Raw genomic sequence first — 25,652 nt, forward strand, 5'->3', positions numbered from 1 at the left:
TATTTCATCTTAAACAAGGAATGTGGTCATCCAACCAACAAAAACCCAAGCCGATGTCTCACAAGTAGGACTTTTACTCTCGTTAGGACAATGCCATCCAAGATCCTAACCTAGCAAGATATCAGTAATAGAATTTTCAGAATGTAAGAGATGATATAATTATTTCCGCGTGCAAATATCTTCAACTAATGAGTCCAAATGATGGCGAAACTTGAATCTTGTGCTTTCGGTTTGTGAGCTGCGATGTTGCTTGATTGTGAAAATAATTATATGATTATGAGAATGATCACATTCTGAAAATTATATATGCATATATATATATATATATATATATATATATATATTACAGTCATTTGAAGTATGCCACACAATAAGCCTACTTGAAAATTATCAGTTGCTTCTATGGATATAAAAATTGACTAATCAGAGAGTTTATCATCCAGAGTAGACTTGGATTTGTAAGATTTTAAGGGATCAGATTTTTCAGCGTTAACCCTTGTTTTCAAGAGGCCATTATTTTTTTTCAAAGAGCCTAATTAATTTTTTATGTGAGTTCTTCCCTTAAATATTTTTTTCCATTGCAAGTCTGCAGTTTGTAGCATTGTACATCTTGCCCCGTCCTGCTTATTCTCCTGATCTCGCTCCTTCAGATTATCACTTATTTCAAGAATTACAAAACCATTTAGATAGCCTTAAGTTAACATCATAAGAGGAGACTGAACACGAGTTAGATTTATATTTTACATCAAAATCTAAAATGAATAACGATTTTCAAAAACACAATTTCTTATTTTCAAGATGAAATTTTAAATCAGCAAAAAGGTTTGCACTAACTTAATATCTTTGTAGCATGCGTCTATGCAACCTGCACAAAACATGCAGCATTGTGAATGTTCACAATTGTCCTATTTTAATATTACTACTGTTGTTGCAATCTACATACTGTTTAAGATATATTGCATTCAAAATAAATTTTAAATGACACTTGGTTTCTCTATCAAATGACAGGCTTGAAATCAAAAAAGATATCTCTTCCAAACAAACACAGTTCATCAGTTTGAGACCCAAAGACTCATCCACCTCTCAGATCAACAGAAACCAACCAACTTCTTTGCTCGTTTTTCTGGAATTTTTTTTTTTTTTAGATGGAGGTCACTTCTAATCAAGGCCCAGAAGCCACTCGGGGATAAGGGTTATTGCGTGTATAGTAATCAATGGGATAGTATCATAGTAATCGTTAGTATTGGAGATTTTATAAAGTGTCTTATGTAAGGGGGCGATTCATCAGGAATTTGTTTATGTTGGACTTGAAGACATCCGAGTTGTAGTCAGGTGGGAAACAGGCAAACGGAAGAGAGTTCCACAGGCCTGCACTTCTAAGAAAGACACTTTGTTCATTGAATCTACGTTTTGATTTAGGCACAGATAAGGATTTGGGAAAATTATTTACAGTAGTTTCAGCTAGACAGGTGTTTTTTGTGAAATATATATCTCCTGTCATTTGGAATAGACCATACAGAAAGACCACTTAAGAATTATCGATTGTTTGATCTATGAACATGTTGGAGACACCCTTCCATGGGATTAATGGACTATCTCATGACTAAACTTCCAGTAACGAGACTGGTGCCCGGAGTCAGAGATTGGCATGCAGCCAAGCAGGTCATGTGCAAACACCCACAGTTGAGGAATGGTATTGCTCAACCTGCTTTTGCCTGTAATATATGTGATTACATGTTCGTTTCCTAAAAATCCTGTGTTCCTTTTGTTTATTACCATTTAGCCCCATAACAGAACATAAAAAGCTATTAATCAAGGTGCTTATTATCTGGAGGGAACATTAATTCTGTACAATTTCAAGTGGTCTGTTTTCTTTGTATGACACCTCGTTTCTAAGAAACTATTTTTTTTGGAGAGGCAAGCAAATTAGTTTTTTCACTTAGCCAAATATTTTTTGCCATTCAAAGCCCACCATTTGTAACATGCATTGATGCATCCTACAGAACATGCAGCACTGTGCATATTTACAATATTAACTGTGCATATTTACAATATTACATCTGTTGTTGCTATCAACATACTTTTTCAGATATATTCCATTTTAAGTAGATTTTGTAATCAATAACAAATCTGAAATTTTTTCTTTTATATAATAATTAGCAGGGCTACTCGGCCTTGCTCAGGACCGTATAAAACAATGAGAAAAATGAAGTTGCTTTTGAACATATCTGTTATTCTTCAGATAGAGGAATTTTTTATGTTTATGTATCATTTGCAATCTCGAGCAGAAGAATTTTTTTTTTGTGTTAAATTGTTGGATGAAAGTATGGAATACATTTAAAAAAGTACACTCCCCTCCCCATATAAAGAATGTCTTCCTAAATGTTATTATTTCAGCACGGTCTGTATTTTGTAGAAGTCAGTTTTTACATTGTTAAATGAAAGTACACAATAGTTAAATAAAACAAACACTCAGCATTACTTGATCAATGTATATGATTTTTAGAATTTGACAAATAAACACTCAGAATTACTTGGTGGTATACCAAGGCTATTGAGCAACCTACCCAATAAAAAAAATGTTTCAATCAAAATAGCAGTGAGTACCCATGCAAATGAAAAAAAGAATTAGCCGCAGTAGACAGGCAGGCTTGAACCTGTAACGCAAAAGAGCAAAAGAGAAAAAAGCTAATGCACTAGCTGTCTCAGCTATGGTGACTTATGACGGCATGGACTTTCGAAACAATGTTTTATAAACATACGTTGAGAATGGTAGGCATATGACTTGCAAAAATGTCAACGCAAAACCTCCTTGCAAAAAACGACCTAGCACAGAATTAATCTTTTTGGTCAATTTTTAGATATTTTTCATCTGAGAGATTGATCTTTCTAACAATACTAATTTTGTCAGAGTCCAATGTGTGTGTCAAAAGTTTTTGGCAGACATACAAACACACACACACATTTTCCTTTTTATATAATAGACGAGCAAGGATACCCGGCATTGCCCAGGTATGTTGAGGTGGTAGTAGTAAGAGAGGGGGGGAAATCAAAACAACAGTAGGCAGTCCAGGTGGAGATAGGTGTTAAATAAAATTTTAAAAAAAGTGGTAGTAGGCAGGCAGGCTTGAACCCGTAATGCGAAGGAGGAAAAAAAATGTAACGTCTTAGCTAATGCTTCCATGGCAAAACCGAAAGTCAAGACCATTGAAATTAAGCATAGACAATCCAACGATGACGATGACTTGCAAAAATGTCGACGAAAAAAAAGCGACCCCTCCTTGTAAAAAACGGGTGAGTTTAGGATGAAGGAATAAATGTTTTTGGCCAATTTTTGGATATTTGTCTTCCAAGGCATCGAACTTCAAAACGATACCGATCTCGTGAGGATCCGTCATATGTGTCAAAAGTTTTTGGCAGACACATACACATTTTGTCCTTTATATATTAGATTTACTTTTTTCAGAGGCAAACAAATTAGCATCTTCTCTTTGCTAAACGTTTCCCATTGCTGCTTGTCGCATGCATCTATGCACCCAGTAAACATGTAGCATTGTGCATGTTTATAACATAAAAACTAAGGAAAAAAAAAGAAACAAAAAACTAAAAACGTTTCATTGTTTTTGTTAGTTTTAAATGGATTCTTGTACTATTATGATTGATTTTGTCCATTGGCACACGTCGGTCTGTTATTCTTAAATTTGAAACAGCATTTTACTCATTAAACGTACAAGCATCTCCATCCCCGTGTCTGTTTACTTGCTTCCCCCTATGGACAGAGTTAGACACAAAGTCGATTTTTAATGCAGTAAAATACAGCTCCTCAAAAAGGGACATTTTGGGTTGGGAGATAGATTAAAATTGCATCAGTGTAGAAGGATTTCTTCTTTACTGACCAAGGACAGAACTGATGATGTATAGTATCACAACAGATACACTTTGAATTATCAGAACAGATACTACACTTTGAATTATCAGAACAGATACTAAGCTAAGCCTTTCTGCCTGTTGGTCGGTCATCAGGCTTAAGATTAAAATAGCATTTTCGTTGGTCTCTCAAACATAAATTTGAATGGATACATCGCCTTTTGGCTAGAAGCAAAGTGTAGTATCTGTTCTAATACTACACTTCATCTTCTCTGTCCCCGGTCAATAAAGGAGAAATCCTTCTAGACTGAGGCAATTTGTTGCTCCAATCCAGGGGACTTTTTAGAAGTCTGATTTTCAATCTTGTGTTTATTTAAAGAAGCAAGTAAATAGGAACACATTTTAATAACACCCTCCAGTTTTGTTATTTTTTTGTAAAGCATTGTCAATATTATGGCCATGTTTATTCATTCTTATTTATTTATTTAACATTTTCTTAGCTGGTGAGTGTTATAGTTACCCACTCTGCTGTTCAACATGAACCCAACCATGAAGCCCAACAATGACTAAACGATCACCTGTCAGAGGATTGAGATACTCATTTGGGGACCTGGTGTGGGAACGTTCCAACATGACCTTTTATTGTAAGCAAATAAAAACAAGCTTTTCAAAAGAGAGAAAAGAGAGATCAACCAAACCACATTCCTGTCATGTTTTCACAGTGTTGCTGTCTTACAGGTAATCGTTCTCATGACATTTCCACAACCTGGATTCAAACTCCTGGAATCAGTCACTGGCATAAGGAATCTTCGTTAAAGCATAATAATAATAATAATATGAGTGAACTTGTCTGTCTAGCTGAAGAACGGTCTCTACTAAAGTCCTGTCAATTTTTTCTTCTACAGACTTGAAACTTGATACATAGGGGATTTGAACTTGTAGAACGAATTCTATTTGATCTTTAGTTGGTAAAATAACTGCAATGAGATCAAAATTGAAAAAAAAAAAAAGTCGACTCCAAGTGTTCTTTTATGCATGCGCAAATATACATTTATACCTTTTACAACCTTATTTTTAAAGTTTTTCTATTTCTCATACTTTTCTGCAATATTCTCACCTACGTTGACCTGAAAACGACCTTCTTTAATCAATAGAAAGGGAGTCATCTTCCATCATGATAATGCTTATATTCATATAGCATTATTGACCAAAGAGAATTTGGTTGGGAAATCTTGCCCCGTCCTGCATATTCTTCCGCCTTAAATTATTACTTATTTTGAGGAATAAAAAAAATATTTGTTTGATTTTAGGTTAACATCATGAGAGAAGATTGAACACCAGTTAGATTCATATTTCACATCAAAACCTAAAGAATTCAAAGGGTCTCATTTCTCAGATTGAAGCCCCGTTTTCAAGCGACCATTATTGTTTCAAACAGCTTAACCATTTCCGTGGGTGATCTCTCCCTTTAACTAAATATTTTCCCTGATACAATCTGCAGTTTGTATAACATTGTGCTAGTAGCGAAAACATCAACTTCTTTGATGTGTAGTTTTTATGTTAGGGAGGGTAGTAGTCGTAGATGCGCCCTTCCCAGTTTTATTACTTAGCTTATAAAGCTGGTAACATTGATGGGTGGACATTAAACATTGTCCCCTGAATTTTATTCATATTTGCCACCGAGTATAAGAGTTTCTCCTTTTTATTCTTTGGAGAAAGAAAAAAAAAAAAAAACGATGATGATGGACCAACATACACAATAGTATGCATTAGTAGATTATGAGAAAATGGAATAGTGAAAATAATTTCATTTTGGATCCCTCTGTGTTTTGCAATGCAAAGAATTTGAGAAAACCTGATGAGAATCGCCAATTCATCTCCCTACCTTATTTTAGTTGTATGAAACTAAACTCATAGTAAGTGAGCTACACAAAAACATGTACTTTGCCTTCCATCGAAAGACTTCTTCAGGTTAAATATGAAATTTAAAATTTTACCGTCCCAAAGAGACAAATGATTTTTATATGTACTGCTACTTAAATTAATTAGTTGTCATTGTCTATTTAATAAGTTGCCTACGTCAATCCAGTTTAATTTAAAGCTAACAATTTTTTACTGCCTCCATAAAACCTTTTATCTTTAATTTCTAACGTTCAACTCACTCACAATTAGTTCATCATTATATATATATATATATATATATATATATATATATACACATATACATATATATATATACATACATACACACTGCGTATCAAATTATTAACGAGAAGCTGTAAAACAGCGAAACAGTACTGTATGTGGATGACTATAATGCACCCTATCTTGGGTTGAGCATTTCGGGAAGTGATATACAAACTGCCATTAGCATATAAGGCGACGCTCTTTGTGTAAACAAATCGAGCAGAGGCATTTGGACGATGTCAAAGCTAAACATCATTAAATTCATTACCCAATCAGCAGCAGCAGCCATATAGTGTAATGGTGAGAAGTCTTGACTGTCATTTGGGTGGTCAGCTTTTGATCCTGGCTTGAGGCAGTTGTCTGTCTAGCCTCACTGATGAGCTGTGAAACAGCGAAACAGTACTGTATGTGGATGACTATATATAATTTCTTTACATACACATTATTGGCTACATATGTGGATACGTGTTTCTAATGCACACACGTGTGTGTGTTTTATGCCAGTAAGAAATTTGTTTCTTATCGTTGAGCACTTTCAGTTGAATTAAAGTCGATCAATTTGGCTCTTATGCGCAGATCATCATATAATGATTAGATCACTCTGACAGAAGTTAATGAACATTTAACAAATAAATGTTTAAATTCAACAGCATTTCTCGTGGTTAACAGTAGCTGAATGGATTAGGTTCTTGCTAATGAAGCCAGGGATGGCTTCTGTCACTGGGTTCGGATCTATCGACTGGTGTTAATTGTGACACCCTGCACTGATGATTCCCGAAAGGATGAAACTTTAGGTATTTAATAATTATCACTTGGCCAATCTGGCTGAAATTTTGTATTGACCTTTGTTATGATCAGGTGCAGTGACCTATGTATTATGGTATCCATTCATTTGATAATAAGAATTACTACTTAATGCAAAAATAAACACAAATCTAACCAATATTCACTATCACTTTGACAAAAAGTACTCATATTAAGTTACAATTTTTCTGTTTTAATGGCTAAAACGTCTAGTATATATATATATATATATATATATATATATATATATATATATATATATATATACACGACTACTTCATTTAATTACATAAATTAATATATGAAAATATGTGTAAATTTTCAGTATTTACTTCAGTGTTCAATACATAGGTAGAGTTAGGTAGTAAGTTATAAAAAAGTATATGTGGCAAGTGAGCTACATAGAATATTCCGCATTTTATTCTTGTGAGAATTCGTCAGGGTCATGCAAAGAGTTGTGGTTACCATGCGTTTTTATATATGCACATACTATTTAATTTTTAGTTAGTCAATGGTGGAGACTAGGAAGCTGATTGGCTTCAATAGCATGTGTGTATATAAAAACGCGTGGTAACCACAACTCTTCGCATAAGCCTGACGAATTCTTACTAGAATGAAATGCGGAACATTCTATGTAGCTTAATTGCCATATATATATATATATATATATATATATATATATTATACTAGACGTTTTATTTAAAGAGAGAGTAGGTTAGAGAAGAATAGAATATTGACCAATCTTCAATGTAAATATTGGACCCCAAATTATGGAGCAATGGAGAATAAGGACGATAATTCTTTATTATATTGTACAAAATATAAAAGTTTGTGTGTGTGTTTTTTTTTTAACAAAAAGTGGATGTTTTTATATTAAAATTCATAAAACGAATTATTTTATTTATTTAATTTTATAGCAAAAGAAAATGTCAGCAGTAAAAATAAATCACTCGATCAATTCTGTTGTCAATATACAACAGTTATTTATCTCATATTTTCAAAATCGTTTTTGAATGATTAGAAGGCTTTTATAACTTAGGTTTAGTGTTCAAAAGAAATTACATGTTCCTGCAAAGACGAGTACTTTAGCTAGTTTTCTTTAAACGCAAGACAAAACAATTTTATTCTCAGATCTTCAATCAGTTTCTTCTCTTGAATAAAAACTTTGTGTTTTCATGATCAAACAAGAATTTGCCTATTTAAAAACAACCGTAGGTTTTAATAAACATGTGTTCAAATGATTATCAGTATCTTAATGTGTTTACTGTATCAGGAATGCCAGAAACCAATAATTGGTAAAGCAGTACAAGGAACTAAAATAACTTTTAACATGTGCACACACACGCACACACACACGCTGAAGCATAGAGAAAGAAAGGATATCGCGAAAAACGAAAAATAAATCTGTATAAACTGTGAGACAACCGAAGAGAAAAAAAAATGTACCACAAACCAACCAAAGATGACAAAAACCGGCTCAACAAATGGATTGGGAATGTTATAAAAGAGACAGACAGTAGAGAAACAAAAGTTAGAGAATAAAATCGAATCATCAGAGAAAAAGGACGACAGAAAATGGTTCGGATAATCAAAAGAGGGTGACAGAAAACGGCTTGGATAATCGACAGAGGGCGACAGGAAACGGCTCCGATAAACGACAGAAAACGGCTCTGATAACCGACAGGGGGCGACAGGAAACGGCTCGGTTGACCGACAGGGGGCGACAGGAAACGGCTCGGTTGACCGACAGGGGGCGACTGGAAACGGCTCGGTTGACCGACAGGGGGCGACAGGAAACGGCTCGGTTGACCGACAGGGGGCGACAGGAAACGGCTCGGTTGACCGACAGAGGGCGACAAGAAACAGCTCGGATAATCAACAGAGGGTGACAAGAAACAGCTCGGATAATCAACAGAGGGTGTCGACAAACCGACTGAGAATGTTAGAAAAAGAAGGAGAAACAAACAGTAGAGGAAGAATTCACAGAAGACAGAAATGAATCGTCAGTGTGAAATGAAAAGCAAGACAATGATAACTGTGAAAAGGAAGAGAGATGCAAATAAAAACAAAGATTAAAAAAAGTGAATGGGCACAAACTGCTTGTAACGAGAAAATAAATACCGTTTGTTAAGTGTGGTTAGAAGAATTAAGAACTTTAATTGTTTAACTTGGTGATATTTAAAGTAATTCCACCACTCTTGCGTAACTGTTAAGTAATGCATTTGCGGACAGTAAATTCAAAAACGTTCTGTTCAGCATAAGAGCCGACACTCAATGAGCAATCAACCAAATTCGAAAATTGGTTTGTAACAACTTTTAACACTTAATTAGTTGGGCGTCGCTTGATCGCATTTATTCACGATTTTTACATTTCATTTGATTTAGTTAAATCGTTCTAAACAATGTCTGCATGTTCAAGTACATCGAAGTCATCTACCCCAGGAGTCATCAACCTTTCATTTTTATGCCTCTCTCAACTCTCTCTCTCTCTCTCTCTTTGTGTGTGTGTGTGTGTGTGTGTGTGTGTGTGTCCAGTCAGTCTGTTAGACTTCAACAGAAGTACAAAATAGTCAACCCTCAATAATTCTTACATCAAAAACAAATAATTCATATAAAATGGATTAGAATGAAATTCCCTACCAAACTAGCCTAGTTTTAACATGTGGATTCAGTTCATTTAAAAAAATAAATAAATAAAATAAAAAAGGCAAACGTTAAAGGTTGCAGCAATGATAGAATGTTAGAAGAATTTCGTATATTCATTAAAAAATGGTTTTCTGTTGTTGTTTTGCCCATATGTTAATAAATGAGGAGTTATTGCAATTTAAAATCTATTTAGCACTACGCATGTAAACTCGAGAAAAGCATGCTTGAAATGTGTCAACATTATGTGAATAAGCAAAATGAAAACAAGACTAGTATTAATGCTGGAGTCCATCAGGGGTCCATCCTGGGCCCAACTCTCTTCCTGATCTACATCAATGATCTTTCAAATCACACCCTTACATCATTTGTAGACATTTATGCTGATGACACTACCATCTATGGCAACACATCAAAGGTCATAAATGACCAAGTTCTCTCTCATTCTCTCTCCTTTGATCTTGAGCACGTGGTACAATAAAGAAAGGTGGCTGGTTACTTTTAATGCATCTAAAACCAAGCTTCTATCTTTACATCATAAATGTTCTGGTCCCCATCTGGCATCAATTGAAATGAATGACTCTCGTCTTGAGGAGGCTCCATGTTTTGACAAGCTTCTAAGCTTGACCTTTACTCCTAATCTGAAATGGAACACTTACATCAAATCTGTTGCCAAGGTTGCTGGAAAAATGATGAGATCCTCCTACCACTCCAGTAGTTATCATACTGCTGATGCCATTCTCTACCTATATAAAAGTCAGACACATCCAAGGATAGAGTACTGTTGCCACGTCTGGGCAGGAGCTGCTAGAAGCAGCTTATTCTGCCTTGACAGAGTTCAGAATAGACTTTGTAGCTTAGTGGGGGATGCTTTTTTCGCTTCCCTGCAACCTCTTTCCCACAGAAGAAACATTGCAAGCCCGTCTCTGCTTTATCGCTATTTTCATGGCAAGTACTTATCTGAGCTTCAATCTATGGCCTCTCCCTCACCAAACTTTCACGAAAAACACTCGTCTAGTTGAAACTATTATCAATAATTTTCCCCACTCTTTATCTTAAACTTAAACGTAGATTCCATGAACAATGCTTCTTTCTTAGAACTGCACACGTGTGGAACTCCTTCGTTTTCCTGCTTTTCAGCTGACTACAAATTGATCGTCTACAAGTCCAATGTAAACAAATTTTTGTTCAAACATCCCCTTAAATAATCCAATTTACCAAATTTCCACTATTAACAATTACTACGATATTATCCCATTGACTACTGTACGCTCATTAACCCTTATCCTCGAGTGGCCTATGGGTCTTGATAAGTAGTGACTCCTATATAAAAAGAAAAAAAAAAGATGGCAACTGAATTTGACTTGATGTGTAATTTCGCTTATTCAGATAATACTGACACATTTCAAAGGGAGACTGGAATCTGTGGATAAAGAGAAACAATATTGCTTATAGATCATAGGTGTACACAATGCATTAAAAATATAGTCTTCAGCCATTTATATTAGATCCATTGCTCTTTTCCAGACTTAGACCAATAGGACCCCCTGTCGTTGCAATAATAATCGTTTGTTCTTGTTAACTCCTTACATCAGGTGGTTTCATGCTTTGTCTGGGGCGATTTTCATAAAAGAAAACCAAAGAGAGGCAGTAAAAAAAAATAAAGGAGAAAAAAATTGAGGAGGCCGTTACTAGTCTTCTGGGGGTGCCTTTTTTCAAAACAGGGTACTGTGCCAATACGGCTATACAGGTACTTTTCTCTGTTCTCAATCAATGGTGCCATTTCGGGAGAAGGGGGGGGGGCTAGATTTTCTTTAGTTTAAAAACCAAACATATCTAAATTACTTTCATTGAGAGGGAGGTAAATTTTTTTTTTTGTTTTTACACAGTGATCACCACTTATCAAGGCCCGGAAGCCACTCAGGGATAAGGGTTATTGCAAGTACATTACGTTAGTGTGGAGATTTGATTAAGTGTTTACTTAAGGGGGCGGTTCATTAGGAATTTGTTAACGTTGGACTTGAAGACATCCAAGTTGTAGTCAGGCGGGAAGCAGGCAGACGGAACAGAGTTCCACAGGCATGCAGTTCTAAGAAAGAAGCTTTGTTCATGGAATCCGCGTTTATTTACATTGGACTTGTAGACGATCAAATTGGGACAGGCAATCAATCACCGGGTGTCTAAGAAATAGATGGGGAGGGGGGGGTCACTAACAGAGTACAAAGAAACAGGTATATGTGGTTGGGGGCGTATAGAAGTAACAGAGCAGAGACAATTCGTCTTTGCAAAGAACATGAAGGGTGAAACTAAGGAAAGTACAACCCCCCCCCCCTGAAAACGATGGGTCAGGAAAGAAATATGGGGAAACAAAATGGCCATCCCCGGCTAGAAAATAAGTATTCTCCAGAGATCGTAAACTTAAAAGTAGCGGGCAGACCACCGTAAAGTGTATTTCCTATGCCCATCTTCCCTGTTTTAAGTATGGCTTTCTAAAACTCTATTTGGAGTTATCTTCTTTGTTTCTTCATATTGTTTTCAAGATGGCGTCGCAAGACCATAAATCGGAGTAAACTGCAATCTCGCCATAAAATTTGATTTTCCTTTTTAAAAATAATAGTACTTGATCAATTTATGTAATTTTTGGTGTACGATATTTTCTTTCTGTCACAGGTTCATACATCATACAATTTTTTTTATTCATTTTTGCTTTTTTCAATGGGGATTTTGGACGAGCAGTATTTATATTCTTTAAATTATTTTGCTGTTTCTTTAGAATAACTTCGTTCATAAAAAGTCACGTTTCGTGTGTATAATACCAATAATTCTATTTAGAACAGTAGTTTTTTGTTACTTTATTTTAATTTCGAACAGCTCGAGGGAAAAATACGCCAAACATTTTTTTAATGACTTGTTTGCTAAACTGTGACCGTTCAAAATTAGAAACTCATTCTGAAAAAATAATTTTAAAAAATCGTTTTTAGTTCATTTGCGCTCTTTTAAACTAAAAAAATAAACACTGATTTTTGCAAACGCCTCTGTCATATCAAAGAAGCGAAAAATCGTGCAAGGAAATGAAGACATTGGTGTTTGTTCACATCGGTTATCTTTTTAAACCAATGCATTTCAGGTAAAAACATTACGTACTTACAAGTCGTTGTGAATTTCGTATAAATTCAAAAAATTACAGATGATGTGATAGAAGTATTATTAGAAAAAACAACAAAAAAAAAACCCCCCAAAAAAACAAAAACAATCACAATTAAGTTTCTAAGTATCGTGTTTTAAGATGGCAAACACTTAATTTAAGTCAAGTGTTGTCTCCCTTGTTTGTCACGTGAATTGGTCGCACAACTCTTACCTCAGTATGTAATAATGTTTTCGCGAGAAATGCTTTAGATTAAAAGATCACTAATGTAAACAAACACCAAAACATTAAACTTTGATTTTGTGCTAGGATAAAAATGTAGTATCTGTTCATTTTCATGAGGTGGGTTTATTATTTATATTCATGAGAGGATACCGATGAGTCTTTATTACTTCATCCCAAGTACCACTTTTTTTGGAGAGTTGAATATTTCCTCCACACTAAAGACAGACCTTGCGTTTCACTCTGCTCTTGATGGGAAGGGCTAGCCACTTTAAGAACGGCAATCAGCAGAGCAAGATGACCTTTTTCACAACAAAACGCCTCCATAAATGACTAGTGATAGTCATCCAGGCGATATTGTGTGAAAAAGAGTGAGAAAGCAATACCCAGTGTTCTGTTTAGTTCGGTATGTAGGTCAATTGATCGGGAAATTAATAGGAGTTTTCAACGGCAACAATAATAATAATGAATGAAAAAATACAGACTGACCAAAGCAGACGTGAACAAAATACAGTCGTAATCGAAAAACTCAAGTTGAATAGGCGTTCACCTCTTTCGCCTTTTCTCAGTTTGAGAGTTTTCGGCATTTGATTAAGAAGCGACTCTAAATGAAAATAAAAATGTAGGGTTTAAAGTTTCATTAGCAATTAAATAGGTTGGTGCAAACGTTTCTGAATTTTTGAGATGAGGGTTGATATTCGTTTAGATTTTTCGAACTACATTTTTTTTTTTAACACTCAAGATGAGATGAGATTTTTTGAGTTCGACAAGATACATCTGAAGAAGGTCGAAAGTTACATCGACCGAAACGTTGTAAAAATGAAACCCAAGAACAGTTGTTTGAAGAATCCAAATAATAGGTTGGTACAAGTCCAGAATTCAACCTAATTAAAAATAAATAAATAAAATAAAAACTAAAAACTTATAGAAAACTCTTTATGGTGTACGTACCTGTCACAGAATGAAAATGTCATATTTCCAAAAGTCATGTAAATTGATAAAGTAGGTTTTAGACATATATATAGGATGAAACACTAGTGTCTGTAGGTATTTAATTATTATAGTAAAAAAAATAATTATGTCAGCCCCTTTAAGAAACTCGTTTCTTATCGTTGAGCACTTTCAGTTGAATTAAGTCGGTCAATTTAGCTCTTATGCATGGATCATCGTATAACGATTAGATCACTGTGACTGACGTAAAAACATTAAAAAAATGTTTAAATTCAACGTTATTTCTCGCGGTTAATGGTAGCCGATTGGATATGGTTTTTGCTAATCGAGCCAGAGATGGCTCGTGTTGCCAGGTTCGAATCTGTCGACTGGTGTTAATCACGACACCCTGCACTGAAGATTCCTGAAAGGATGAAACACTAGTGTCTGTATGTATTTAATTATTATAATAACAATATATATATATATATATATATATATACATACACCGATTTAGAAATTTACTATTAATGGCAGCTATTACAAGGCTGATTCTGATCTGTTTCTGGAGAAGTTTAATAGAGGGAGATAACTAGTGATAAATTTTAAAGATTGCTGACCGACTCACTTCCTCAAAAAATTTGATTTTCTTAGTTAAAAAAAAAAAAAAAATACTTTATCATTTTACGTAAATTTTGGAATATAACATCTTTGTTTCATGACGGGTACGCACATCAAAATTTTTCTGTACCTATTGTATTAAAAAAAAATTAAGTTGAACAATTAATTTGCACCAAAAGGTTAATATTAACCTCGAATTATTTTATTATTAGAATCCTTTGAGGTAAGTAATTTGTATATTTATTTACAAACTGTTATCCGTGGCCCGTGGCGCAGTGGATGGAGGAATTGAGTCTACGGTTCCAGATGAGCATTGTCTGAAGATAGCGGTTTCAATCCTACCCAAAGCAGACAAAAGGATTATTTGGCCAAAACGTGGTGAACTATGGAAGGCAGTAATTGCTGAGGATGCAGTTAAGAGACTCAGATTTCCTATGCTATCGCGGTTTAGCACCTGACGAAGGCCAGAGGAATAGTTGGTCGTGAAACAACAACTATGAAGATGAGGATAACAGTCCGCAAATAAATAAACCTCAAATTAATTCTAAACAATGGCGCTTGCGCTTGGTACGCTTTCAAAACAATTTAAATTTGTTTTATTGAAAAGAAAATCACCATGGATATCGTTCACGACAGCTGAAGACAAGTAAGCATGTTGTTTACGAAAAATTTTGCAACCTTTTTTTAAAATTGATCATTTTATTTTCCATAATTGTATTTATTTAAAAAAGAAAAGTATTCATTGCCCATAATGCATCAGTGCACTGCACCACTAAGCATGGAACGGCCATTTTTGATATGTTTGGAAAAGAGTGATATAAACAACCGTAAACGATAAGCTATATTGAATCATCTCCAGCTAATGTGGACAACAGACTTGTTGAAATTAAATTGAATGTGTTTTTGTTTTTTTTTTAATGAAGAAGAAAAGATTATGCGACAAGGTGTTTTGAAATAGTGCCGAGCAGCTTTTTTTTTGATTCCCCTAAAATATTATGAAAATATCTCCCACCCACCAGAGTTGCAACAACAGAAGAAAACTTTAGACGAAAGATTTTCTACTACGATAGCTTCTTTTCTTGAATTGCTTGCTTTTGGAATTTCCGCTCCTTTCCCGGTTTTCACAATGTCCAGACATGCATAAATGTAAACAATCTGAACAAACACCTTGCTGCCCAACTCTCCACCCAGGCTTCTCTTATAAATCTGTAGCAGAAGTAGCAATAACTAAAATGAGGGGAAAAAGAGCTTACCTCGGGTACGTCTGTTGTGTCACCAGTTGGGGGGAAAAAGAGAATTCCAAGATGGCGTCCGGGGGTTTTTATTAGCATTTACCCCATGCAACTCTCGGAAAATCACGTTTCTGTCTCATGTGATTATGCAAATGGATAATTCCCGGCCACTATAAAAGCAGGAGGCTAGAGACGAGTCGGCAGTGTCCTGCAAACTGTGTGTGTGGGTGTTTCTGGCGATTGGAGTGTGTCTTCTTTTACCACGGTTATCACGGACAGGAATTCCCTCTCTTCTGGAGGTGGGCGATATTGACTATTTTGAAGTTGTACTGTTGCTGACAGAACATTTATTTATTTATTTATTTTTTTGCCTACTACATTTTTGTTTCAAGCTATTTCGGCCCAAATATGGCAAAGGTGTGGATAAGCAGTGATATTATCAAGCCGTTCTCTGGCGAGGGAGACGTTGTAGCGTGGCTGAAAAAAGTGAGACTTGTCGCACAACTTCAGCAGGTGGATGACGTAGTGAGTCTGCTACCTTTATACCTGGAAGGCGATGCGCTGGCCCTCTACATGGAAATGGAGGAGGACGATCAAAAGAAAATAGACCAGATTGAGGCTCGATTAAAGGAGGCATTTACTGATGACGCGTTTGCAGCATATAGAAAAATAACTATGGTTAGATGGGCTGGTGAACGTGTGGATGTGTACGCCAACAAGATCAGGCAGTTGGTTGGATTGGCCGGATTCACAGGAGAAAGCTCAGAGAGACTCACAAAATTAATTTTTGTCACTGGATTCCCTGACACCATCTCAATTGCTCTTCAACAGGTGCCGAACATCAAAGCCCTGACCATGGGGGAGCTAATGTCGAGAGCGAGAATTTTGACGACGACTGGCGAACAAAATCAGGATGTGGTTGCGGCCACACGCTCACCAAACAACAGGGCCCAGAATAATCCTGTTAACGTGACCTGTTTCAAATGCAATGTTAAAGGCCACCTTGCAAGGGACTGTCGAAAACGTGGAACACGGTGTTACCGTTGCGGTGAGAGTGGACACTGGGCTCGGAACTGCTCGGGAAACGAGCAAGGGGAGGACGCATAAGCGCCAGTCTCCTTCCCAACCAAGATGTGAACACGACGCTCCCGGTGATAAGCATCCATGTTGACGGGACGCGATGTTTGGCGCTTATTGATACAGGATGCTCCAGGACAATTTTACATGCAGACCGGTGCCGGTCTTGGAGAAAAACAAACGTAAATGTCAACACAATTGGTGGAATGTCCCATGCGTGCTGCGGTGTTGGAACGGTCTCTGTATCCACTGATGAAGGTGTGTCTGCCAGAGTCGATGTGTTGGTGGTGCATGGCAAGCCACTGGGATTTGACTTGCTTCTAGGGATCGACGCCATAAAAGCTCTAGGAGGTGTCGTTGTCAAGCCTACAGGATCAGTGCGGCTGGGCGCCAGGAAAAGTATTAAATGCGCAGCCATTTCTATCGATGAACCAGATTTCACTGCTACCTTTGACCATCAAAACCGAACGTGGACCGCATCGTGGAAATGGTCTGTGGACCACCCCCCTGAAAGGCTGCATAATCGAGTGTCAGAGTACCCAGTGCCAGCAGAAATTCGTGAAGAATACAGGAGCTCCACACCTGGATAGATAATGGTTGGCTCGTGCCATACCCAGAGGATAAATTGGGACCCCCCAAAGGTCTAATTCCCCTGATGGCTGTGATACAGCAGAACAAAGCCAAAGTGCGCCCGGTAATGGACTACCGGGAGCTAAATCATTACGTAGACGCATTTACGGCCAACGCAGATGTTTGTGCGGCTAAGCTGCGTGAGTGGAGACAAAAAGGTGCTAACGTGTCTCTACTGGACCTCAGAAGAGCATACCTACAAGTCCGGGTCCATGAGACACTGTGGCCATACCAGACTGTGGAAATCGATGGGAAAAAATACTGTCTGACCCGTCTGGGGTTTGGTTTGAATGTGGCTCCCTTGATAATGAGAGCAATTGTCAGCGAAGTACTATCTCAGGAAGAAGTTATAAGCCGCGCAGCATCTGCTTACATTGATGACATTTTTGTCAATGAAGACGTGGTGCCCACGACCCGTGTGAGAGAACACCTCGCGCAGTTCGGGTTGGAGTGCAAGAACCCGGAGCAGTTGAAGGACGGTGCACGGGTGCTGGGATTGGCAGTCAGGATGGAACGCAATAAACTGCGGTGGAAGCGAGGAAATGCAATTCCGGAGGCTCCCAGTATTGTTACGCGATGAACAATCTTTTCCCTGTGTGGTCGACTTGTCGGGCACTTTCCGGTGTGCGGTTGGCTTCGTGTGGCTTGCGGAATACTCAGAAGGAGAGTAAGTTCGGTAACGAAGGGCTGGGATGATGAAGCAAGGGACGCCGTACTACATCGTATGATGTTCGAAACCTTAAAATCTGCACAGCAGAACGATCCGGCACAGGGAAATTGGTGTGTGGACGGCAAAGAGCTGAATGTATGGGTCGATGCTAGCTCCCTAGCAATTGGGGCAGCCTTGGAGATGTGTGAAACTGTGCTGGAAGATGCATGTTGGCTGCGACCTGAGGATGACTCTCAACATATCAACTTGGCTGAACTGGATGCCGTATTGAAAGGCATCAATTTGGCTCTCCAGTGGCAGAGCAAGGTGCTACACATAAAGACAGATTCTGTTTGCGTATACCATTGGGTCTCGGACACGCTAACTGGAAAGGCGCGAGTACGCACCAAAGCAGCAAGCGAGATGCTTATTAGGAAGCGATTAAGCACTCTTAAGGAGCTCGTGAAAGAGTACGGGCTGACAGTGAATGTGACGCTGGTTCCATCAGCACGAAACATTGCTGACCGACTGACACGAGTGCCACAGCGGTGGTTTGTGTTAATGTAGACATTGGTTACCTCCCTTGCTCCAGTTACATGGTTACCTCCCTTGCTTGTGGTGATATAAATAGGAGTCGGCCATCTTGGTTTAGTGAGTTCGTTCGTACAGTTTAGACAGACTACAAGTGTCTTAACAAATGGTAGCAGAGATATCCCTCTGTGTGCGACAAAACGAAAAAAAAAAAAAAAAAAAAAAAAAAAAAAAATTTTTTTTTTTTTTTTGTACAGCTTGTCTGTAGCACTAGACAGATCGGATATCGGATATGGCAACTTCGAACAAACAACCTCCATTGTTGGAGGGGGAGGATGTTTACGAGAACTGGAAACAAGACGTTGAAATGTGGTCGTTGTTCACGGATCTTTCTGAGGAAAAAAAAGGGCCAGCAGTGTTTTTGACGCTACCACCGAATATTAGAGAATGTGTTCGTGAATTGCCAACAAGTGACATCGGCGGACGAGATGGCTTGAAGATCTTAATAAAGAAACTGGATGACATATATTTAAAGGATGAACACACGCGCGCTTACATGACTTTTAAGGAATTTTACACTTATAAAAGATCGTCAGGTACCAGTATAAATGACTTTCTTGTTCGTTATGAGTTTTTGTACCAAAGATTAAAAAAATTCCACATTATTCTACCGGAAGGAGTGCAAGCTTTTCTTGTTTTGAACGCGGTTAACATATCGGAAGACAACGAAAAATTAGCGCGGACAACGTGTTCTGTTTTGACGTATCAAAACATGAAGGAATCGATAAAGAAAGTATTTGGTGACATTTATCGTGATGAAAATGTACCGGCAGTGAAATCACAGCCCGATATCGTCAACTATAATTATTCTAAACCGGGTAACAACAAAAGGCGTTTTCGTCGAGGACAATCTAATCCATGTGACCGAAGTGGAAATGTGTTGTTGTGTTACAAATGTCAGTCTCCGAACCATCTAATTAGAGAGTGTCCTAGAAATACGCCCAGGTTTACGGAAGCGACAGAACAAATACACATTACGTTGTTCAGTCAAGAAAATATTTATTTGAACAGTACAAATGAAAAAATTTCAAATCTTGTAAAGGAAACATTTGGAATGGCAGTCTTGGATTCTGCTTGTACTCGCACACTGGCTGGCGAAGTGTGGCTTGATGTTTATTTGGATACTTTAAATGAAAGTGACCTGCAACTAGTGAAGTATACGAACTCAGACCGGAGTTTTTGTTTTGGTGATGGAGTGGCTGTCACAGCAATTAAAGTTGCTAAATTTCCGGTTACACTCGGAGGTATAAGAGTTTATATCGAAGCAGATATTGTGAAAAACGACTTGCCTCTTCTATTAAGTCACAAATCAATGAAGACAGCAGGAATAGTGCTAGATTTCCGGAAAGATATGTGCTGGATTTTTGATAAATGTATTGAACTAAAGACCACAACTTCAGGGCACTATTGTCTCCCCTTAACAAATAAGTTGTTGGATCATAGTGGTACTAAGAACATTGTATTACATGTTCAGAATTTTGGTCAGTGTTCTTTCACAGAAAAAAAAAAAAAAGCAGAAAAACTTCATCGACAGTTTGCTCATGCCTCGAAGGAAAAACTTGTTTCCTTGGTTAAAAAAAGTGGCAAATTCAATGACAAGGAATTTATAAAGGCGATTGAGGAGGTTTGTGAAAACTGTCAAATTTGCCTTAGATTTAAAAAAGCTCCACTGCGACCGGTTGTGGGATTGCCTCTTGGCAATAGATTTAATCACACAGTTTGCATGGATTTGAAAGAGTTCATCCACAATGAGGTGTGGATACTACATCTCATTGATGCCGCTACCAGGTATTCAGCGGCAACATTGATCAAAACAAAGAAGAAGGAGGAGATCATCAAAAACATCTTTATGATGTGGATTACCTATTTCGGATCTCCTGTTCGTTTTCTGAGTGATAATGGGGGTGAATTCAACAACGAACACTATAGACAGATGAATGAAAAACTCAACATAGAGACCTGTACTACTGCCGCAGAAAGTCCATTCAGCAACGGTACTGTAGAACGTCATAATTTGATAGTTGCTGAGGCAATGAAAAAAACAATTGACGATGAGAAGTGTGAACCTGAAATTGCCTTGGCATGGGCTATTTGTGCAAAAAATGCCCTCCTCAATTACTCTGGACACAGTCCAAATGAACTTGTATTCGGTTTCAATGTAAATACACCCTCAATTCTGACAGACCAGTTACCTGCTATGGAGTCCTCTACTACAAGTGACATGGTGAGAAAAAATTTAAATGCTCTCCATAGTGCAAGGAGAAACTTTTTGGAAGCTGAGTCCAGTGAGAGAATTAGGAGAGCTCTCAGGTCTAATGTCAGAACTTATGCTGATGAAGATTATGCTACCGGAGACCAAATCTATTATCGGAGGCAGGGTTTTAAAGGATGGCGTGGTCCAGCAAAAGTGTTAGGCAGAGAAGGCCAGTTTGTCTTAATCAGACATGGCGGAGCATTTTATAGGATGCATCCGTGCCAATTGATGAAAGTGAATAAAAACAACGAAAAAAGAACAAAAAAAGCTGAAATGCTGGGAAACACTACAGAAGGGAAGAATGAATACCTTTCAGTTGAGGAGGAGGAGTTGCAGAATCAAGTGGTAGAAAGTGAAGATATAGACAGAGAAGAAGTTGTTGATAGTTCTACCAGTTTAAGAGATAAGACTGAAAAACCTGGCCGAAATAAGACCATAACTTATAAAATAAATGGAAGTGAGGAGTGGAAGAAAGGAAAGGTTATGTCAGTACAGCCTAAATCAACTGGCAAATATAGTCATTGGATCAATATAGAACCTGAGGATGAAAACGAGGATCAAGTTTGTATCAACTGGAATCATATTGATCATTGGAGAGAAGTGCCCCAATATACTGAACAGGAAAATGTAGTCCTGCTCACCGCTGAACAAGAGCAGTCGAAAGCTGTAATGGATGCCAAGCATAAAGAAATAAAAAACATGAACACCTATGAAGTATTTGAATGTGTGCCATACACAGGTCAAAAAACAATATCCACAAGATGGGTGATTACTGAAAAATTCAAGGATAATCAGAAAACAATGAAAGCTCGCCTTGTAGCACGAGGCTATGAAGAAAATAGTAATCTGAAAACGGACTCCCCAACATGTAGCCGTGAAGCTATGCGAATGGTCATGCTAACCGCATCAATAAAGAATTGGATGCTGCAGACCATAGATTTTACCTCAGCCTTTTTGCAAGGTGGTATTTTAGAGAGAGATGTGTACCTGAGGCCACCATCTGATGTTTGTCCTAAATCTCAAGTGTGGAAATTAAAAAGATGCATCTATGGATTGAATGATGCTCCACGGGCATGGTACAAGAGAGTTACTCAGGCTTTGATTAAATTAAAAGGAGTAGCAAGTGCTTATGATAATGCATTGTTTTTGTGGCATGATATTAAAGGAAATTTGACTGGAATTCTTGCTATGCACGTGGATGATTTTGTTTTCTGTGGAAACACAGAGTTTGAAAGGGATGTGATTGCAACATTGAAAGAAAAATTTAAGGTGGGATCTCATGAAAGTGGAACATTCAAATATGTTGGACTGAATGTTAATCAACAGGAAAATGGGATCACTGTAGAACAAGATCTATATATATCTTCCATATCTCCAATAGAAATAAGCAAAGGGAGGATACTGAGGAAAAATGATGAACTGAATGAAGAAGAAAAGCATGAGTTGAAGAGACTTGCAGGTCAGATGATGTGGGTTTCAACTCAAACACGCCCTGATATAGCTTTTGATGTGTGTAAAATGAGCAACACTGGAAAGCATCCCAAAGTAAAAGCCTTATTTGAGGCGAATAAAGCCTTATCAAAATTGAAATCCAAGAAGGGTTCTATAACATTTCCAAAATTGGGAAAGCCCTCAGATTTACACATTTTGTGTTATACTGATGCCTCTTATGCCAGTCTGGAAGATGGATCTTCACAGGGTGGTTTTGTTGTCTTTATTGGAGGAAGTACTGACAAAATGGCCCCCATGTGTTGGGCGTCAAAGAAATTGGACAGAGTGACAAAAAGCCCATTGGCCTCAGAGACTCTTGCTCTGAATGAGGGAGCTGATGCTGGTGTTTTGACTGCGGTTATGATACAAGAGGTATTTCAGTTATCTAAATTGCCAGACGTTCTCTGCAAGACAGATAATGCATCACTTGTGGAGACATTGAATTCCAACAATCTGGTAAGCGATCGACGATTGAGAATAGATGTAGCAAGGCTGAAGGAAATGAAGAGTAGAGGGGAGATACAGATAGAATGGATCAAGGGTTGTGATCAGGTCTCTGATTGTTTGACCAAGGCAGGAGCTTCATCTGAGCTTCTAAGGGACTTGTTAAATCAGAAATAAATTATTCACTTGAGGACAGCAGCAATGTTAATGTAGACATTGGTTACCTCCCTTGCTCCAGTTACATGGTTACCTCCCTTGCTTGTGGTGATATAAATAGGAGTCGGCCATCTTGGTTTAGTGAGTTCGTTCGTACAGTTTAGACAGACTACAAGTGTCTTAACAGTTTGAGGCAATGAAAAAGAAAAACGGTCTTGACCCAGTGATAGGCGCGGTCCACACAGACGAGCTGGATGAGAGTCAAATCATGGCTATTCACAAAGATAGTGGACATCCGGGGGTGCGACGCACTACCTACTTTGTCAGGAGAAGATGTCCAACCACGACAAAAGCAACTGTCAGAACGGTCATACAGAAATGCGAGGAATGTCAGTCCATTGACCCAGTGCCAGTCAGGTGGGAAAAGGGAAAGCTGGAAACGAGAATTGGCAGAGAATTGGAATGGATATCACGCATTATGGCACCTTCCATTTTTTAACTTTAACAGACTGTGGTCCATCGCGTTTCTCCATTTGGAGGAAATTGGCAAGGCAGGACTCGGCAAGCGTGATTCATCAGTTGGAGGCAGTGTTCCTCGAGCGTGGCGCGCCGCATGAACTCCTTTTAGACAATGACACAGCTTTCTGCAGCAATATGTTCCAAGCATTTGCATGTAAATGGGGAGTTCACTTGCGATTCCGTAGTGCATACGCTCCAGCCGGGAATGGCATAGCGGAGCGATGTCATCGTACAGTGAAACGAATAGCGGCTAGAATGTGTTGTCCCATACAGGAGGCTGTCTACTGGTATAACATCACACCAAGAGACGACACATCTCCCTCCACTGCGCCTGCCAACAGGATTTATCAATACGAAGTTCGAGTAAAGGAGACCAATCTCGCAACTGCGTCCCCAGGTCCCAAGAACAGCTTTTACCAGGTTGGAGATCGCGTATGGGTCAGAAGACCGCAAAATCGATGTACCACGAGGTTCGGCAAGGGTGAGGTGACCAAGGTGATCAGCCCTCAGTCGATTTTGGTGGACGGTGTGCCTCGTCATGTGAAGGATTTGCGCCCTCGCCATTATGTTGTTACATCGGAGGAAGAGGGAGACTCAGACAGTATGATGTCTTCTGAAAAGACAGAGAGTATGATGCAGGACGACGAAGAAGATTTTGAGCCATATAATGTACATACTGAAGAAGCGGAGGAAGGACCACCCGTCTTGCCTCTACGAAGGAGTACCCGACAGAAACGAATACTGCCCTCCTGCCCTGATTGTGAAACACCGCCTATGGAGCAGACTGGTGGCAATAATGGCGATGAGGAGGATGGCAGGGAGGAAGTGCTGCCTCCGGTTCTTCGGAGAAGTACCAGACAGAGACGACTGCCCCCCTGCCCCATTTGTGATCATGAGATCAGGGGGGAGTGTAGCAGAAGTAGCAATAACTAAAATGAAGGGAAAAAGAGCTTACCTCGGGTACGTCTGTTGTGTCACCAGTTGGGGGGAAAAAGAGAATTCCAAGATGGCGTCCGGGGGTTTTTATTAGCATTTACCCCATGCAACTCTCGGAAAATCACGTTTCTGTCTCATGTGATTATGCAAATGGATAATTCCCGGCCACTATAAAAGCAGAAGGCTAGAGACAAGTCGGCAGTGTCCTGCAAACTGTGTGTGTGGGTGTTTCTGGCGATTGGAGTGTATCTTCTTTTACCACGGTTATCACGGACAGGAATTCCCTCTCTTCTGGAGGTGGGCGATATTGACTATTTTGAAGTTGTACTGTTGCTGACAGAACATTTATTTATTTTTTGTTTTTTTGCCTACTACATTTTTGTTTCAAAATCTGACTTCTATTACAGTAATTCTTATCAATGGTCTTATTTGTAGTGAATAAAAGTAATAAATAAATATTAATGTTTTAAAAGAGCAACTACTCCAGTCGAATTTGTATTTTTATGTAGATTTTTTTTTAATTATGAATTTTTCTTTTTTTTTTAATGGAGGTCACCACTTATCAAGGGCCGGAAGCCATGCGGGGATAAGGGTTATTGCGTGTACAGTAATCAATGGGATAATATCGTAGTAATCGTCAGCATTGGAGATTCGACAGTGTCTTAAGGAGGCGGTTTGTCAGGAATTTATTATGTTGGACTTGAAGCTATCCAAGTTGTAGTCAGGTGGGAAACAGGCAAACGGAAGAGAGTTCCACAGTCGTGCACTTCTAAGAAAAAAGCTCTGCTCATGGAATCTACGCTTGGATTTAGTCACAGTAAGTGTATGGTGGCGGGGAAGAACCAGACAAACAATATAAGTTTAATTTTAAGCGATTGGTTACTCAATCGTTTATTAAGAAAAACAAAAAAACTTAAAAGCAAAATAAAATAAAATGTTTAGCCCTGTTGTTTAATGTTATTCATTTACCAAAGTCTTTATCGGCGATTCGCTTCTTTCTTTGTTGGTAAAATGTCAATATTTGTTATTCCGTGTGGTGTTATTTTCGATATCAATATGGAAGGATACGAGTTTGCTTCTTTTTTTTTTTTTTCTTTAAATAGAAAAGTCTAAGATGAGCAACACAGCATATTTGTCGTCTACTGTCGATGAAATATGACAATAGGTATTATTCTTTGCGCTGAGTAGCTTTGATAATAATCTCGGAAAATGAGAATTTGTTTGTCAATAGGAAACGTTAAGGGAAGCAACTTA

The 25,652-nt window shown here is 38.1% G+C and overlaps 2 protein-coding genes across 3 annotated transcripts in view; one reads left to right on the top strand and one right to left on the bottom strand.

Annotated features, from left to right (window-relative positions):
- Positions 1-25,652, bottom strand: part of LOC145295846 (calpain-5-like) — a 180,093-nt gene that overhangs the window by 145,053 nt on the left and 9,388 nt on the right. The gene's annotated exons all lie outside the window — the stretch shown is intronic.
- On the top strand, positions 17,801-24,396 carry LOC145295844 (uncharacterized). Its single transcript, XM_080141558.1, has 2 exons — positions 17,801-18,562; positions 23,131-24,396. The coding sequence occupies exon 2, from the start codon at positions 23,406-23,408 to the stop codon at positions 24,393-24,395; it is 990 nt and encodes a 329-aa protein (XP_079997684.1). The 5' UTR covers positions 17,801-18,562; positions 23,131-23,405; the 3' UTR covers position 24,396.

This window comes from Euprymna scolopes, chromosome 16, assembly GCF_053919585.1.
Source record: "Euprymna scolopes isolate OS-2025 chromosome 16, ASM5391958v1, whole genome shotgun sequence".
NCBI lineage: Eukaryota > Metazoa > Mollusca > Cephalopoda > Sepiida > Sepiolidae > Euprymna > Euprymna scolopes.